The sequence below is a fragment of the Aristolochia californica genome, unplaced genomic scaffold (genome assembly GCF_029961685.1).
Source record: "Aristolochia californica isolate CCGP_79_NKW_82.1479 unplaced genomic scaffold, dmAriCali1.0.hap1 SCAF_6, whole genome shotgun sequence".
NCBI classification, from domain to species: Eukaryota; Viridiplantae; Streptophyta; class Magnoliopsida; order Piperales; family Aristolochiaceae; genus Aristolochia; species Aristolochia californica.
The window spans coordinates 1394110-1409757 of record NW_027182257.1 but is presented as its reverse complement, the minus strand read 5'-3'; the positions used below and the strand labels follow the sequence as shown (position 1 = coordinate 1409757).

The following is a 15648-nucleotide window of genomic DNA, read 5'->3' as shown; positions in this document are numbered from 1 at the left end:
CTCTACTATATGCAAGTGAATTGTTATGCAGCGAGAACATCGGCAAGACTTTAATACGCCTTGCACTTTTGAATTACACGTATTAATGTATGATTGATCATCCACAGTGCATAACGCATCATATATACAAACATTATAAATCATATTTCATCATTTAAAATGCATGATCCATCGTACATGCAAATATTAAAAAATATGATTGATCAATCTATAGTGTATGATAGATCAATTAGAATCTTGTCAAGCTAGTATGCAAAGCATGATCAATCAACACATAGCAGTATGATCAATCAATTTACTACAAAAATCATAAAAATCATTTGATCAATGCTATGAGTGGTCATTAGGCTATATGAACTATTTATATAGTGTTTTTTGTATAGCTATCTAAAACTGCTAGTTTCGCCAATAAACATATAAATAGGGACCCAAAGTCGTCCTTTAACATTTATGATCATTTGTTGGCAAACCTAAGGTTTCAAGAAATATTTCCAATTGCAAAATTCCAATTTTACTTTTTTGCAAGTGAAAACCTCATCTACCAAATCTTTTCAATTCCTCTTGCATTTCTTAGTATTCTTAGTTCCTTCATAGCTCTACCTCTCTCTTGTAAATTTTTTATACAAAGCATGATCGATCAACACATAGCAGCATGATCGATCAATTTACTACAAAAGAGCATAAAAATCACTTTTGATCAATGCTATTGAGTGGTCAATAGGCTATAGGAACTATTTATGCAGTTTTTTGTACAACTCTCTAAAATGGTTAGTTTTGCCAATAAACATATAAATAGGGACTCAAAGTAGTCCTTTAACATTTATTGAGCATTTTTTGGCAACCTAATGTTTCAAGAAATATTTCCAATTACAAAATTCCAATTTTACTTTTTTACAAGTGAAAACCTCAACTACAAAATCTCTTCAATTCCTCTTGCATTTCTAAGTATTCTTAGATCCTTCATAGCTCTACATCTTTCTTGTAAGTTTTTATACAAAGTATGATCTATCAACACATAGCAGCATGAACAATCAATTTACTACAAAACAAAAACATAAAAATCACTTTGATCAATGCTATGAGTGGTCATTAGGCTATAGAAACTCCAAAATATAAACATTTAAGTTCGATTAATCAATTAATGTAAATGTATAATCGATGAACCTATTATGCAATTTTTTCTACAACTGTTGAAAATGGCTATTTTTGCCAATAAACATATAAATAGGGACCCAAAGTCGTCCTTTAAGATTTATTGAGCATTTTTTAGCAAACCCAAGGTTTCAAGAAATATTTCCACTTGAAATATTCCAATTTTAATTTTTTGCAAGTGAAAACCTCATCTACCAAATTTCTTCAATTCCTCTTGCATTTCTTAGTATTTTTAGTTTCTTCATAGCTCTACATCTTTCTTATAAGTTTTTACAAAGCATGATCGATCAATTTACTATAAAAAGCATAAAAAACACTTTGATCAATGCTAAGAGTGGTCATTAGGTTATAGGAACTCTTTGTTCAGATTTTGTACGGTTGTCTAAAATGGCTAGTTTTGCCAATAAATATATAAATAGGGAGCCAAAGTCGTCCTTTAACATTCATTGAGCATTTTTTGGCAAACCTAAGGTTTCAAGAAATATTTCCAGTTGCAAAATTCCAATTTTACTTTTTTGCAAGTGAAAACATCATCTACCAAATCTCTTCAATTCCTCTTGCATTTCTTAGTTCTCCATAGTTCTACATCTTTCTTGTAAGTTTTTACTTTTCTTTTGTATTTTTCACTTTTTTTAGGATTAAAAAAAAATCAATACTGGAAGGGAATTGTCCACTAAAACTGAATCTAGTTGTATGAGAATTTCTTTGGAAGAGATTGAGATAAGTGTAATTGGGTATTACATTTGACTTAAAGAATGCTAATTAATCTCTTTGTATTTTTACTGTTATAGTTAAAGAATGAAATCTTTCCTAAGTAAGGTACTTGGGTGGTGATTACCATTAGGGCAACATCGAGAGAGAAAATCTTTGCCTCTTTGTGGTTGTGTGCATGTTTATTTTTTGCCTATTTACTTCATTCAATTTGCTTCAAGCACTTAATTTTTAATTTTGCATTCTCAAATCTTACTTCTACCTAGTATGTTATTATTTATAAAACCTACTCTCTTTCAAGTATAGGTACAAGTAATATAATTAATTTTTTCATTGTTTCTTATTGTGGCAGAAATGAAAGAAAATCAGTCAACAATAATTCTTCTCCTGTAGTAAATTAAATAATTTTTCTATAACAACACAAATGCACCCACGAGAAAAGTACAAGATCTATGAGGTTTTCCTTAGTTGGAAGATAACTGGTCAGTTTGATAGGAATTCCCCTTAATTTGGTAGAGGTTGTAGGTGTCGCGGATGGTGTCCTCTAGGCCGAGGTGGTAGGCCACCCGGGTTGCATTCCCCGGCCACACAGTCCCCGAGCCCTCCATGCGGTGGTCCTCTCCGGTCTCCTCCAGGGCATGGATGGGGCCTGAGAAGAGAACATTGTTGAAGCTCGGATTGCAGCAGTAAAATGCCTCCCGAGGATGGTGCTGGTGCAGAGAGAAATCGAGCTGATTATCATTATCTCGACGCTGCGTCCCTAACGTTTTTTTCTCTTCCATGTTTGAAGAGAAGACTGCAGTCGGTAATCAAGCAGCATATATCCTTCCATGGAGCTTCGCTCCTCTTCCAGCTTGATTCTACAGACAAATTTACTGAACTTCTGGACAAACTATTTCAAACACACCAAGAGGAAGCGTCGTGGGATTATTTACATTAATCCATTCAAAACAAATACGAGAAATGGTGCGAAGAAAACTTGTTTTTTAAAACTGGACAGAGAATTTGCAATGGGAACTGGGAAAGGAGAAGTAGCTGTCCATGCTTTCTTAAGCTATTTTCTTTGGTAGAAAAAGCTGTTTTCAGAAAACATCGGATGAAAACGTTAATGCTTGCCTTAATGGAAATGGTCGGTGGAAGCTTTCTGTGTGTTTTTTCTAATCACAGAGAAAAACAAAGCTGAGGGTATCAATAAGATCGAAAGAATCACATGCGCAGAAAACAAAACTAATGAAATGAAAAAGAATCCAGAGAGAGGACTAATCCTTACCTCTTAATAAATGCGCCAGGATTAATAACTCTATGAGCTGGTCTTCGTTATGGGCGATACGTGAAAGCCTGAAACTGAAAATCCCACGAGTCTCTCGTGCAGAAGGAGCATCTCCAGAAAACGAAGAAACATTTTACCAGTTTCCCTCCCACTGGTTTAATCGGCGCTCTCTATTCACACTTGGAATTGACACCATGCATCAAATTATCCTGAACGACGAGTATATAAAGAGGAGATACTGGTACTATCGAGACAGATACTTGAAACAAAGCACAAGTAAACTAAAGTGGTAGATATGGCCGATTTTACTCATCCATGGAGTCAGCAAGGAGTTCCAGGCTCTGGTGCCGACGGGAAGGGTGGCGGTGGTGGATCCGGCGGAGGCGGTAACGGTGGGTCTGACTTTATTCATCCTTGGGGTCAAGAAGGTTTAGGTGGTGGTGGTGGTGGTGGTGGCGGGCAAGGTGGGGGTGGTGGTCGAGGTCAGGGTGGTGGTGGTGGTGGATCCGGCGGAGGCGGTAACGGTGGGTCTGACTTTATTCATCCTTGGGGTCAAGAAGGTTTAGGTGGTGGCGGGCAAGGTGGAGGTGGAGGTGGTGGAGGGCAGGGTGGTCGCGGTGGAGGGCAAGGTGGTCGTGGTGGAGGGCAAGGTGGAGGTGGAGGTGGTGGAGGGCAGGGTGGTCGCGGTGGCGGGCAAGGTGGAGGTGGTGGTGGAGGGCAGGGTGGTCGCGGTGGCGGGCAAGGTGGAGGTGGTGGTGGAGGGCAGGGTGGTCGCGGTGGTAAACCGGACGGAGGCGGGCGGGGTGGTCGCGGTGGGAAGCCAGGAGACTGTAAACCCGGTGGGCCAGATGACTGTGATTCGGGTCCAGACAGCCCCCCGTGCTCTCCTGGCCGAGGTGGTGGGTCTCCCCATTGGAGCAGCGGTTCAGACAGTCCCCCGCGCTCTCCTGGCCGAGGCTGTGGGTCTCCCGGTCGGGGCGGCGGTCGACACCGTCCCCCGGGCTCTCCAGGGGGACGCTGTAGATCACCAGGGTGGGATTCCGGTCCAGACAGTCCCGGCGGGAGCCCTCCATGCTCTCCTCCGAGACACGGACTTGGCGGGAGAGGAGGCCATTGTTGAGGCTTGGTTTGCCATGGTTAAAACGGCCTCCGAGTCCAGTTAACACGGGTAAAAGGCCTCGTATGGTTTGTCAATAAATGTACATATGCAGTACACGTAATACTGTCATATGTAATTTCCTGTTGCCCACTTGTATTTTCTTCTGCACTACACGTACTACACATAATAATGTCAAGGTAGTTTCTTGGTGTCCATAAATGTACTTCTGCCGTACAATTAAAATCCTTACCTCTATTTAATCCAATAATTTTACCTGTTTAATGTTTATTAAATAGCATCGGGGTAATAATTATTTCATACCCCGGTATTATTATAGGACGTTTTATTGCCTTCAAATATTAAAATATTTTTTAAAAAATAAAATAATTTATTTATTAATTTTATTAATTTTATTAATTTTATTAATTTTTACTATTTTAGTTTATGTAAAATCTGGTTCACTTGGACAACTTTCTAATGGTAGTTAGATTCATAGGCTTAATATAAGTATTATAAAAATTAATTATTTTATTAACTTAAGTGTGACCAACCTCATATTGTCTCAAATATAATTCTTTCAGTTTTTTGGATAAGATCTTATTTAATTTATCTTAATATAAATAATAAAAAATAAAAAAATTATTATTTAGAAAAAAATAAAAAAATTATAGTTTCTCTCGGATACATATGAAAAATAAAATAAAAATAAAAATAATATTTTAATTAAAATAAATTTGTTTTAAATCAAATTATTTGGTAAAATTTTTGCCATACCGAATAAGAAGCGGTTCTTGGTGCCAGAGACGGAAAATGACAGAGCATAAAGCAAAAAGTAAATTTACAAATCGGACACAGCAAACGGCATTAAACATTAAATTAGATGCTCGTCCCAAAGTGTTTTCTTCTCCCATTTTTCAATGTTTTAGAAAAGACGATAAGATAGAACAATAATTGCTGTCAATAATCGAGCACAATCATTTTGCTAGATGCTCGTCCCAAAGTGATTTGTTCTCCCATTTTTCAATGTTTTAAAAAGATGACGAAGAAAAAACAATAATTACAGTCAATTATCGAGCCGAATCATTCCTTACAGCATCTGTCGGAAACCAAGGAAATTAGTTTTCTTCTCTTAACTGAATTTATCGCTGAACAATTTCCAAGCAACTTCTAATTTGCAGTGGAGAAGGAGAGGTTTAAGAAGAAAACGCCGTTTTGAGAAGGATGAAAATGTTTGCTTTAATGGGAGGGCTCGGTGCCTCGGTAGAGGCTCCAGGCTCTGCAATTATTGTCAAGCTCTTTTTCGTTTGCTTTTGCTTTCTCATGAAGATGTCTTCACTTCCAGTTTCTCCCATCTGAAGAAAGAGAATAGGCACCCGTTGATCAGAACGAAAAAGACCGATGAGCACGAGAACCAGACGTTGCAGCAAAAAAATCTAAGAGATAAGATTAGTACCTGAGTCTGTGGCTCGTCGCGTCATGGACGTATTTACGAGCTTGTCATCATAAAGACTTTGTAATTTCATTTGTGTCACTGGGTTGAACTAAGAGCAATTCTAAAAAAAATCTAAGAGACGTTTTTAGGTTTACAGCACTGTTGAGTGCCACCAGCTCTTGTCAAATTCCCAAGAGGTAGAACCACGAGTCTCACGAGCTACGGGCCCCCTCACTGATTTGACCGGTTCCCGATCCCCGATCCCCTCTCCACTTCGAATGAGCACCGTGAAATTATCTAGAACGATGAGTATATAAAGAGATGAGAGGGAGAACCCTGAGACATGCTTGAAGCAAAGCACCGGAATTAGCCAGGTGGTAGATATGGATTTTACGCATCCTTGGGGACAGCAAGGAGTCCCAGGCTCAGCCGTCGGCGGAGCGCCCAGTGGAGGCAGCACTGGTGGGTCTGGCTTCACTCATCCTTGGGGGCAGCAAGGAGTCCCAGGCTCAGCCGCCGGCGGAGCGCCCAGTGGCGGCAGTACTGGTGGGTCTGACTTCACTCATCCTTGGGGGCAACAAGGTGTTCCCAACTCGAGCGGAGGCGGGCAAGGTGCCGGTGGTGCGCCGAGTGGTGGAGGTGGCACTGGTGGATCTGATTTCATTCATCCTTTGGGCCAACAAGGAGTTCCTGGCTCCGCTGGGGGCGGAGGCGGGCAAGGTGCCGGTGGTGCGCCGAGTGGTGGAGGTGGCACTGGTGGATCTGATTTCATTCATCCTTGGGGCCAACAAGGGGTTGCTGGCTTCGCTGGGGGCGGAGGCGGGCAAGGTGCCGGTGGTGCGCCGAGTGGTGGAGGTGGCACTGGTGGATCTGATTTCATTCATCCTTGGGGCCAACAAGGGGTTCCTGGCTCCGCTGGGGGCGGTTCAGGTGGCGGACCTCAGCCTCCGGGACCAGGCGGACCAGGGCAGTGGCAACCCGGTGGGCAGAGTGGACCTGGTCAGATAGGACCAGGTGGACCAGGGCAGTGGAAACCTGATGGACCAGGTCGACCGAGTCAGCCAGGACCAGGTGGACCAGGGCAGTGGAAACCCGATGGACCAGGTGGACCGGGTCAGCCAGGACCAGGTGGACCAGGGCAATGGAAACCCGATGGACCAGGTCGACCGGGGCATTGGAAACCCGGTGGTCCTCACGGAGACGACTATGATTCAGGTCCAGACTGTTCCCCGAGCCCTCCTGGCCGAGGGTGTGGGTCTCCAGGACCGGACTCCGGTTCAGACAGTTCCCCAAGCCCCCCGCGAAAGGGCTGCAGGTCTCCCGGTTGGGGTCCGCCAAGCCCTCCAGGGCGAGGCTGTGGGTGGGGTCCCGGGCAAGGAAGACCCCCAAGCCCTCCCGGCAGAGGCTGCGGATCACCTGGATCAGATTCCAGTCCAGAGAACTCCCCGAGCCCTCCCGGGCAAGGATGGGGACCGCGAAGGCATTGACGAGGCCGGATTGCAGCAGTAAAAGGTCTCGCCGTCGCTAATATTTCTTCAACTGTTCTGTACGCTGTGTGTTTTATGGGTAATGTACTTGTTGTAGTAATGGCTTGCGTATTTTCCTACTCCCGGTTGTATTTATTTGGCGTGTTAAAGGAACAAATATAGTTGTGACTGGTTTTAACTCTTGTTTAGCAGCATATTTTCTGATTGGAATTCACTTTTTCGTTCAATAGTATCGAGTCTTACATGACTCTCATACAAATACGTCTCACAGATAAATAATAAATATAAAAAAATAGGATAACTGCAAGTATAGGATAACACAAAAAAAGAGATTTTCAAGTCTTTATCTCAAGTTTGGACCTCTTATGTAAAAGAAGCCGGTTGATTCGTATTCGATGCTTTGAATAATCTCCACTTATATTTAGATGAGAATTTCAGTCACGCATTTATGTATGGCGGTTTGTGTTGCAACATAGTGACATTAGTGGCAATCTTCTTGTTCCAATTTCAAATCAATTTCAAATCCCCTTCAAATGGCAAAGAGATCGTTATTTATAGAGTACCCCCCCTTTCTCTCCCTCATTTTCTCTGTATTAAAGTCCTCAACATATGAGATCTTGACACGTGCAATGACCAAGTCATCAATCATCTCATGGGATCTTAAATTTCAACATGTGGCAAAGATCATTTTATGCAATGTGGAGCCCCTGTCGGCAATTATGAATCGGTTTTGATCTTCGTCGTATTTTGATTTTTACCATTCATCATCCGGTGATTAAGTTTTCATAATTTAAATTACTAATCAAGATTAATGATTCTGACAATCGATCGTGGTAAGCAAAATTGGTAATCAAATTTTCATGTCTATAAGTATTGTTATATTTATATATAACGTATTGGGTTTATGATATATTAGAATACAGATAAGGTATTTTATATACCATTTATTTGTTAGAGGTGGTTCAGGTCCACCTCTCTTGAGTGAGTTATTTTTCTGTACTTAAACAATTAGACCGAAATCACCTCTGACACCAACCCTACCTCTTACTGCTCCCTGTGGGATTTGAAGGTGGAACGTGTTAGACCTGTTTTGATACCATGTTAAGAGGCTGACCAATACAACTTAAAAGACTAGTCGGTCACTCACACTCACATTATTTACCTAATTAATGAAGGGTAGAATGGGTAATCATGTAAATAAATACAATGATAATAAAAATTTACTAAATTACTTATAGGTATAACTGGGGTAATCGTTTACTTATCTATTTAGTTTATTTAATAAACTATAAAAAGTTGGGACAAACCAAAACCATTAACACCCTTGGCTGAGGCTAATTCGAAACAGCAAGATAATGAAAGCCCTCCAAATAGTCGAATTGATTCGATTTTCTCAAAAAGGAAAAGCCCTCCAAATCATGACGCTACTCGTTTCTGTGTCGTCTCTTTGCCACCTTCGGTGCTGGCACGGCGCTGACAACAAAAAATAATGCAGACGCAAGGAAGGAGAACGGATACCAAATTGACCAGTCGCAGGTCTATTCTTCCTAAAGCAAAAGCCTCCTACTTTTGTTTCTCGATTGTCGCGGAGAAGACGACGGAATGGTCTCTTTTTCTTTTTGGCCGGATAAGATGGCGGAAGAGACGATAGGCAGCGTTTCACGAGGAGAGGTCGGTGGAAGTTTGCGAACAGCAATAATTCTTGTTCACACAGCAATAATTCATCCACGGGGCCTCGCTTTGATTACTCCGTTCTCACCAGATCGTGACAGGAAACGGATCAGCTTTTCTCTGAGCTAACGAAGACAATAACTGATCAGTCGTGAATCACATTGGAAAATTTTATATTAAGAGCTGGAAATAGAGAAAGCAGAGGTGGACAAGCATCCAATGTTGAAGAGCTGTATAAGAAAACAAAAACTGGTTTATCCTTTCTGATCCATCAAGAATACGTAAGAGCTTTGACACATGAGCAACTGCTTTTACTGTTCTTGTTTTATGGAAGAGTCATGACTGTTTCATCTCGAAATGAATGACAGCAGAAAGAGCGTTCCAGTGAGCAATAAACTACGGTCAACTGGCGTTAAGAAACGTTATCGTATATGTCGTAATCTGAATTATTTCTATATAAAACGGGGTTGAGATACTCATTTATTTCTCCCAAGTGGATATTAATAAAAGAATCAATTTTATTTTTGGGATTTAATAACGTAGGTAGTCAGTAGAGATAGAATCACGTGTTATTTATACCCCTAAAACAAAGTAAAATAAATCGTGACAAGAAAACCCACGTGGTACACGTGCTTCTTTTCGAAGGGGCGGGAAGAAAACACTATTTCATTTTTACCAAAATTTCTTTTATTTTTTTGACAATAAATTATATTTGTATTTTATAGCCATGGTTTGGCTATCCATGCAACCCATTATTTACAAGAAAACCATTTGTTTCATTCTATTATTTTAATTTTATCACTAAAAATCAATAAAATAATTTTTTTAATAATATTAACCCAAATGCATAGGATGACAAGTACATGTAGAGTAAGAATAAATTTAAATTTAAATTATTTAAGTTAAATTTGATAGTAAAATAAAATTCTAAATTAGTGAACGAGCAGGTGGAGATGGTCACATCGTTCCCGAGCTGATCGTCCGTGTCTCGATCGCATATTTTTAATCGCTTTCCCACGCGTCTTTTACAGCTCTGAGTGTTCCCACACGAAGGAGAGACCTCGAGAGGACTACAAATAGCAGTTGCCGTCCACAGAGGCAGCACCAAGTAAGCAACCAAGACAGACTCAAGAGTGATTCGAGAGAAATAAAATGAAAGGCCAGCAGATCCACGAGTACGTTGTGCCTTTCTCCGCCAGCGATGTATGGGAAGTTTACAGCACGCTCGAGCTCCCGCAGCTCATCAAGAAAATGCCGAATTTCCTGGACGACATTGAATGGCATGGCGACGGATCGGTTGGGACGATCTTCACCCTCGTCGTACCCCAAGGTATCGTCTTGGAAATTCCTGTTCGTACTATTGAATCTTTAGATTTTTGTCCAACAAGTAGTTCTATTAGGCTGTTAGCTTCTGGATTTGGACGACTTTTTGTTGTCAATGGGGAGGTGAAATGTTGAGGGCGCCGTCGAAGAATGTTCGTTTGGGAGGAGACAGAGCCAACGGAAGGAAAAGCAGCACTCGAGTGGCCATTTTGTTGAGTACAGAAAAGTCGTCACGACGACTGATCTTCCTTGTTTCCAGCTTCCATTCTGTGATTTTGCTTTCTCATATTATTTTACAGGTAGCCCATTCCGGATGTACAGAGAGAGGATCGTAACGCTCGACCACGCTAACCGGGTGAAGGAAGTCGATGTCATCTCCGGAGGAGTACTGGACCTTGGGTACAACTCCTTCCGCACTCGATTCGAGATCGTGAACCTGGGTCCGACGACCTCCACGATCAGGTCCATCATCCTCTTCGACATCAAGGACGACAAAGCCTCCGACAACATAAAGTATTCCAATGTCACGGAAATGGCGCCCGTCGCCAAGGCCGTCGCGCAGTACCTGGTGGAGAAGAAATCTTATCCGGCGAAGCTCACCGGGGAGCAATCTTTCGACATGGATGTCCCCCACTCTGCAGCCGCCGTCTGGGATGTCTATAGCACACTGAAGCTCCCAGAACTCTTCAAGCAATTGATTCGCGATATCAAATGGCAAGGAGACGGCTCAGTCGGGACCATGTTCTCTCTCTTCGTTGACCCATCAGGTGGGTAACCGTAGCTCCACTCGAAAAATCGCTCTTTTGCTTACTGGGTTTTCAAATTTTCCACCAAATTGAACGGATTTGGACTGATAATTCCGTGGTTGTTCCAGATCCCGTCGGTGACTACAGAGAGAGGGTCTCAACCCTGGACCACCAGCGACGAATCAAGGAAGTGGACGTGATCGAAGCAGGAGTCCTGAAGAGGGACTTCACCTTCTTCCGCACCCGCTTCGAGATAATCGCGAAAGGCCCCAACACGACCACCATTCGATCCATCATCAAGTACGAACTCGACCCCAAGTCCCCGACGGCCGCTGGGAACATGCAGTACGCGAACGTGATGGACATGATGGGTGCCGGAAACGTCACCAACACGTACCTGACGAACCTGAACCAAGGTGGACCGGGGACCAACAGTGGCGGCGGCGGGACTGGCCAACGCCCGTCCGGGGGATGGGGTGAACCTGAAAATCCACCGCCGGCCGCGGGTGGAGTCCAAGGTCCACCACCTAGCGGATCCTGGTGGTAGTAGTCTCAGCTTCTGGAATTGTTATCTGTGTGATTTTCTTGCTTTTGTGTTCACAAAATAAGGAAGACAGAGTTTCAAGCTTGTCAGAATCAAATAGTATGAATCACGTAAATGAAAGTTGTTGGAGATGTTTGTTAGTCACGTTTATTCACCATATTGCGATGAAAGTCACTGTTGTTATATTATTAATATATGAGATGATTTATTATTAATAGTACCATTTAAAGGATTAGATAATGACTCTGGGTGATTGTTAGGAAATTATTTAATCTGGGAAATATATTTATTATTTAATTATATTTATTATTTAATGGAATGGGCCGAAATTAAGTGAATTAATTTTGTTTAACCCATTAAGGACCATAGGAAATTATGGGATCCTTATATAGGGAGTCACAATATGGTTATGGTCTCCAAGACACTAAATCACACAGTTGTCATTCACCCCATCTGGAAAAGAGACAAATATCCTATTAAGGAACTAAGGAGATTTAGTTGAAGAAAATCACAAATCCAATCATCCATTTGTATCGATTGCCGCATAATTCCGTAACAGTAGGTGATCGTTTGGAATGGATCCAGGTATTTATCCCGAATCCTAATATTCGGCATGATGTAAATTTTGGATTAGATATTAAGATTAAGATTTTTCTAACAATGTTGTTCTATCTTCAATATGAGAAATCGATTTATACCTTTAGACGGCGAAAGAAATTGATTTGGTGAAACCCGAAATTGTCAATTCTCCTAGTGAAATCACAAAGACAAATTTTTATAATAATTTTGTTTTTTTTATTAATATCTAAAGTTTTCTTGGAAATGTGTATCTAGGAAAAATAGTTTTAACTTTTCGTTGGATATGTATACCATAGAGTCGCCATATGCTCCTTACTTATTAGAAGTCAAATAAGAACAATTCTTATGAAATGATTAGTGGCAGAGAAAAAAAAATTTCCCCCGTATATTAAATATATTATATTTCTAATCCTTGATATATCTATTGAAAAAGAAAAACAGAAAAAAAAACAAATATACCCATTTAATTATTTAAGTCTTTTCAAACATTTTTATTAGAAAAATAAAAAGAGGGAAAAAGGTTGCACGAGTCAAAAATTTTGGGGGATCCATATCCAACCCATGACATAAAAGAATCTACACGTTTTAGACATTTAATGGATTAAAGTTGGGTCATCAACAAGCCCACATGGTATGTACCAGAAAACCCACATGGTCTACCGAATGCCCTTGTAAAAGAGGGAGTGTTGTTTAGTTACAATTATTTTTAGAAATTGCATTATTTAAAAAATTATCTCAGACTAAGTTAGAGTAATATAAATTATCATTTTAAAGGTAAATTTTCTGTTGGAATTATGATTTCAAATATATTATTTATGAAATAAAATAACCATGATTTTATAGGCGTGGAGCCCACTTCATTTTTTAATAAACTAATTCCCTCTTATTTTCTTTTTTCTCAAAGATTTTTTGTTGCCAAACAAAAAAAAATACATTTCTCTCCTTGTTTTTTTTCCATTTGAGCTAACAACGATGATAACTGATCAGTCATAGATTAGTAAGATCAAAGATCTTAAATTTATTAATTAAAAAAAGAGGTTTTCTCCTTTCTAATCCATCGAGAACACGTATGAGCTTCAACACATGGGCAACTGGTTTTCTTGTTCTTATTATATGGAAGAATCATGATTGTTTCATATTGAAATGAATGAAAGCGGAATAAGTGTTCCAGTGAGCAATAAACTATGATCAACTGGAGTTATAAAACGTTATCATAAATGTCGTAATTTGAATTCTTTCTATATAAAACTATGTTTTATGATCAACTGGAGTTATAAAACGTTATCATAAACGTCGTACTCTGAATTCTTTCTATATAAAACGGGTTGAAATATTCATTTATTTCTCCATCTACGACTGAAAGAATTTTGGATATCACGTAAACGTATTAATTAAGAACAGTACACGTGCTGTTTCTCTAAGGCGCCGGAAGGAGCCCACCGGCATCCTAATCCGGATCGGTGTCGGTGAGACTGGATAGTTTTTTACTTTTGGTAAGAGACTCAAATTAAAAGTCGTGAAGAGTGTTATCATCGACGAGATGGTGGAGACGGTCACATCGTTCGCGAAGTTACCGCCCGGATCTCGATTGCATATTTCTAATTGCATTGCCACGCGTCTTTGGCAGCGCTGGGTGTTCCCACACTAAGGACAGACCTCGAGCTGACGTTCATGGAGCTACAAATAGCAGTCACCTAAGCACAGAGGCAGCACCGAGTAAGCAACCAAGACAGACTCAAGAGTGATTCGAGAGGAAGACGATGAAAGGCCAGCAGATCCTCGAGTACGTCGTCCCTTTCTCCGCGAGCGACGTATGGGACGTTTACAGCACGCACAAACTCCCGCAGATCATCAAGAAAATGCCTAATTTCATGGAAGACATTGAATGGGAAGGCGACGGATCGGTTGGGACGATCTTCACCCTCGTCGTCCCACAAGGTAACGTCTTGGAAATTCCTCTTCGTACTCTTGAATCATTAAATTTTTGTCCAACAAGTAGCTCTGTTACGCTGTTAGCTTCAGGATTTGGACGGCCTTTTGTCGTCAATGGGGGGGGGTGAAATGTTCAGGGTCCCGTCGATGAATGTTCGTTTGCGAGGAGACAGAGCCACGGAAGGAAAAGCAGCACTTGAGTTGCCATTTTGTTGAGTACAGAAAAGTCGTCGCGACGACTAATCTTCGTTGTTTCCAGCTTCCATTGTGTGATTTTGCTCTCTCATATTATTTTACAGGCGGCCCATTCCGGACGTACAAAGAGAGCATCGTGACGCTCGACCACGCTAACCGGGTGAAGGAATTCGATGTGATCTCCGGAGGAGTACTGGACCTTGGGTACAACTCCTTCCGCACTCGATTCGAGATCGTGAACCTGAGTCCAACGACCTCCATGATCAGGTCCATCATCCACTTCGACATCAGGGACGACAAAGCCTCCGACAACGTAAAGTATTCCAATGTCACGGATATAACGCCCATCACACAGGCCGTCGCGCAGTACCTGGTGGAGAAGAAATCTGATCCGGCGAATAAATCTTATCCGGCGAAGCTCACCGGGGAGCAATCGTTCGACAGGGATGTCCCCCACTCTGCAGCCGCCGTCTGGGATGTCTACAGCACGCTGAAGCTCCCAGAACTCTTCAAGCAATTGGTTCGCGATATCAAATGGGAAGGAGACGGCTCAGTCGGGACCACGTGGACTCTCTTCTTTGACCCATCAAGTGGGTAACCGTAGCTCCATTCGAAAAATCGCTCTTTTGCTTACTGGGTTTTCAAAATTTCCCCCAAATTGAACGGATTTGGACTGATAATTCCGTGGTTGTTCCAGATCCCGTCGGTGACTACAGAGAGAGGGTCTCAACCCTGGACCACCAGCGACGAATCAAGGAAGTGGACGTGATCGAAGCAGGAGTCCTGAAGAGGGACTTCACCTTCTTCCGCACCCGCTTCGAGATAATCGCCAAAGACCCCAACACGACCACCATTCGATCCACCATCAAATACGAACTCGACCCCAAGTCCCCGACGGCCGCTGGGAACATGCAGTACGCGAACGTGATGGACACGAGGGGTGCCGGAAACGTCACCAACACGTACCTGACGAACCTAAACCAAGGTGGATAGGGGGGCAACAGTGGCGGCGGCGGGACTGGCTAACATCCGACCGGGGAATGGGGTGAACCTGAAAATCCTCCGCCGGCCGCGGGTGGAGTCCACGGTCCACCAAGAGGATCCTGGTGGTAGTAGTCTCACAGCTTTTTTGTGTGATTTTCTTGCTGTTGTGTTCACAAAATAAGGAAGACAGAGCTTCAAGCTTGTCAAGTTTCAAATAGTATGAATAATGTTAAGGACAGTAGTTGGAGAAGTTGTTCTATTTTCAATATGAGAAATCGATTTGCTCCATTTTTGGGGAGGTGGGTTAGTGTAACACGAAGTGAGATGAATTACTCCAGTATTATTTAGTTCATTAGATTAAGGGATTAGGGGGGTTAGTCAACAAACATAAAATTTGAAGTTCATCAAAATTTTAATCTTCATTTTAATCATCTATATGAACTTCTTTTTTAAAATGGGTGTTAGTGTCGATGAGTTCATGTCTACTGGAAAACAGTTTCCAATGTTAGTGTTCCCAAATGAG

The 15648-nt window shown here is 41.6% G+C and overlaps 3 protein-coding genes and 1 long non-coding RNA gene across 4 annotated transcripts; 3 read left to right on the top strand and 1 right to left on the bottom strand.

The window, feature by feature from the left end:
* Positions 1-2232: 2232 nt before the first annotated feature.
* LOC137935054 (uncharacterized) lies at positions 2233-4404 on the bottom strand. The gene is made up of 2 exons (XR_011109225.1): positions 3134-4404; positions 2233-2755 (listed from the first exon to the last, which is right to left on the bottom strand). It is a non-coding gene; the product is annotated as an uncharacterized lncRNA (long non-coding RNA).
* Positions 4405-6047: 1643 nt separating this feature from the next.
* Positions 6048-7151, top strand: LOC137934239 (uncharacterized). Its single transcript, XM_068778515.1, has one exon. It carries the CDS (start codon positions 6048-6050, stop codon positions 7149-7151), a length of 1104 nt encoding a protein of 367 aa, XP_068634616.1.
* A 2762-nt stretch (positions 7152-9913) lies between these two features.
* LOC137933925 (uncharacterized) lies at positions 9914-11579 on the top strand. The gene is made up of 3 exons (XM_068778046.1): positions 9914-10152; positions 10445-10912; positions 11020-11579. Exons 1-3 carry the CDS (start codon positions 9975-9977, stop codon positions 11436-11438), a joined length of 1065 nt encoding a protein of 354 aa, XP_068634147.1. The 5' UTR covers positions 9914-9974; the 3' UTR covers positions 11439-11579.
* A 2084-nt stretch (positions 11580-13663) lies between these two features.
* On the top strand, positions 13664-15391 carry LOC137934573 (uncharacterized). Its single transcript, XM_068778998.1, has 3 exons — positions 13664-13952; positions 14246-14731; positions 14839-15391. Exons 1-3 carry the CDS (start codon positions 13775-13777, stop codon positions 15132-15134), a joined length of 960 nt encoding a protein of 319 aa, XP_068635099.1. The 5' UTR covers positions 13664-13774; the 3' UTR covers positions 15135-15391.
* The last annotated feature ends 257 nt before the right edge of the window (positions 15392-15648 follow it).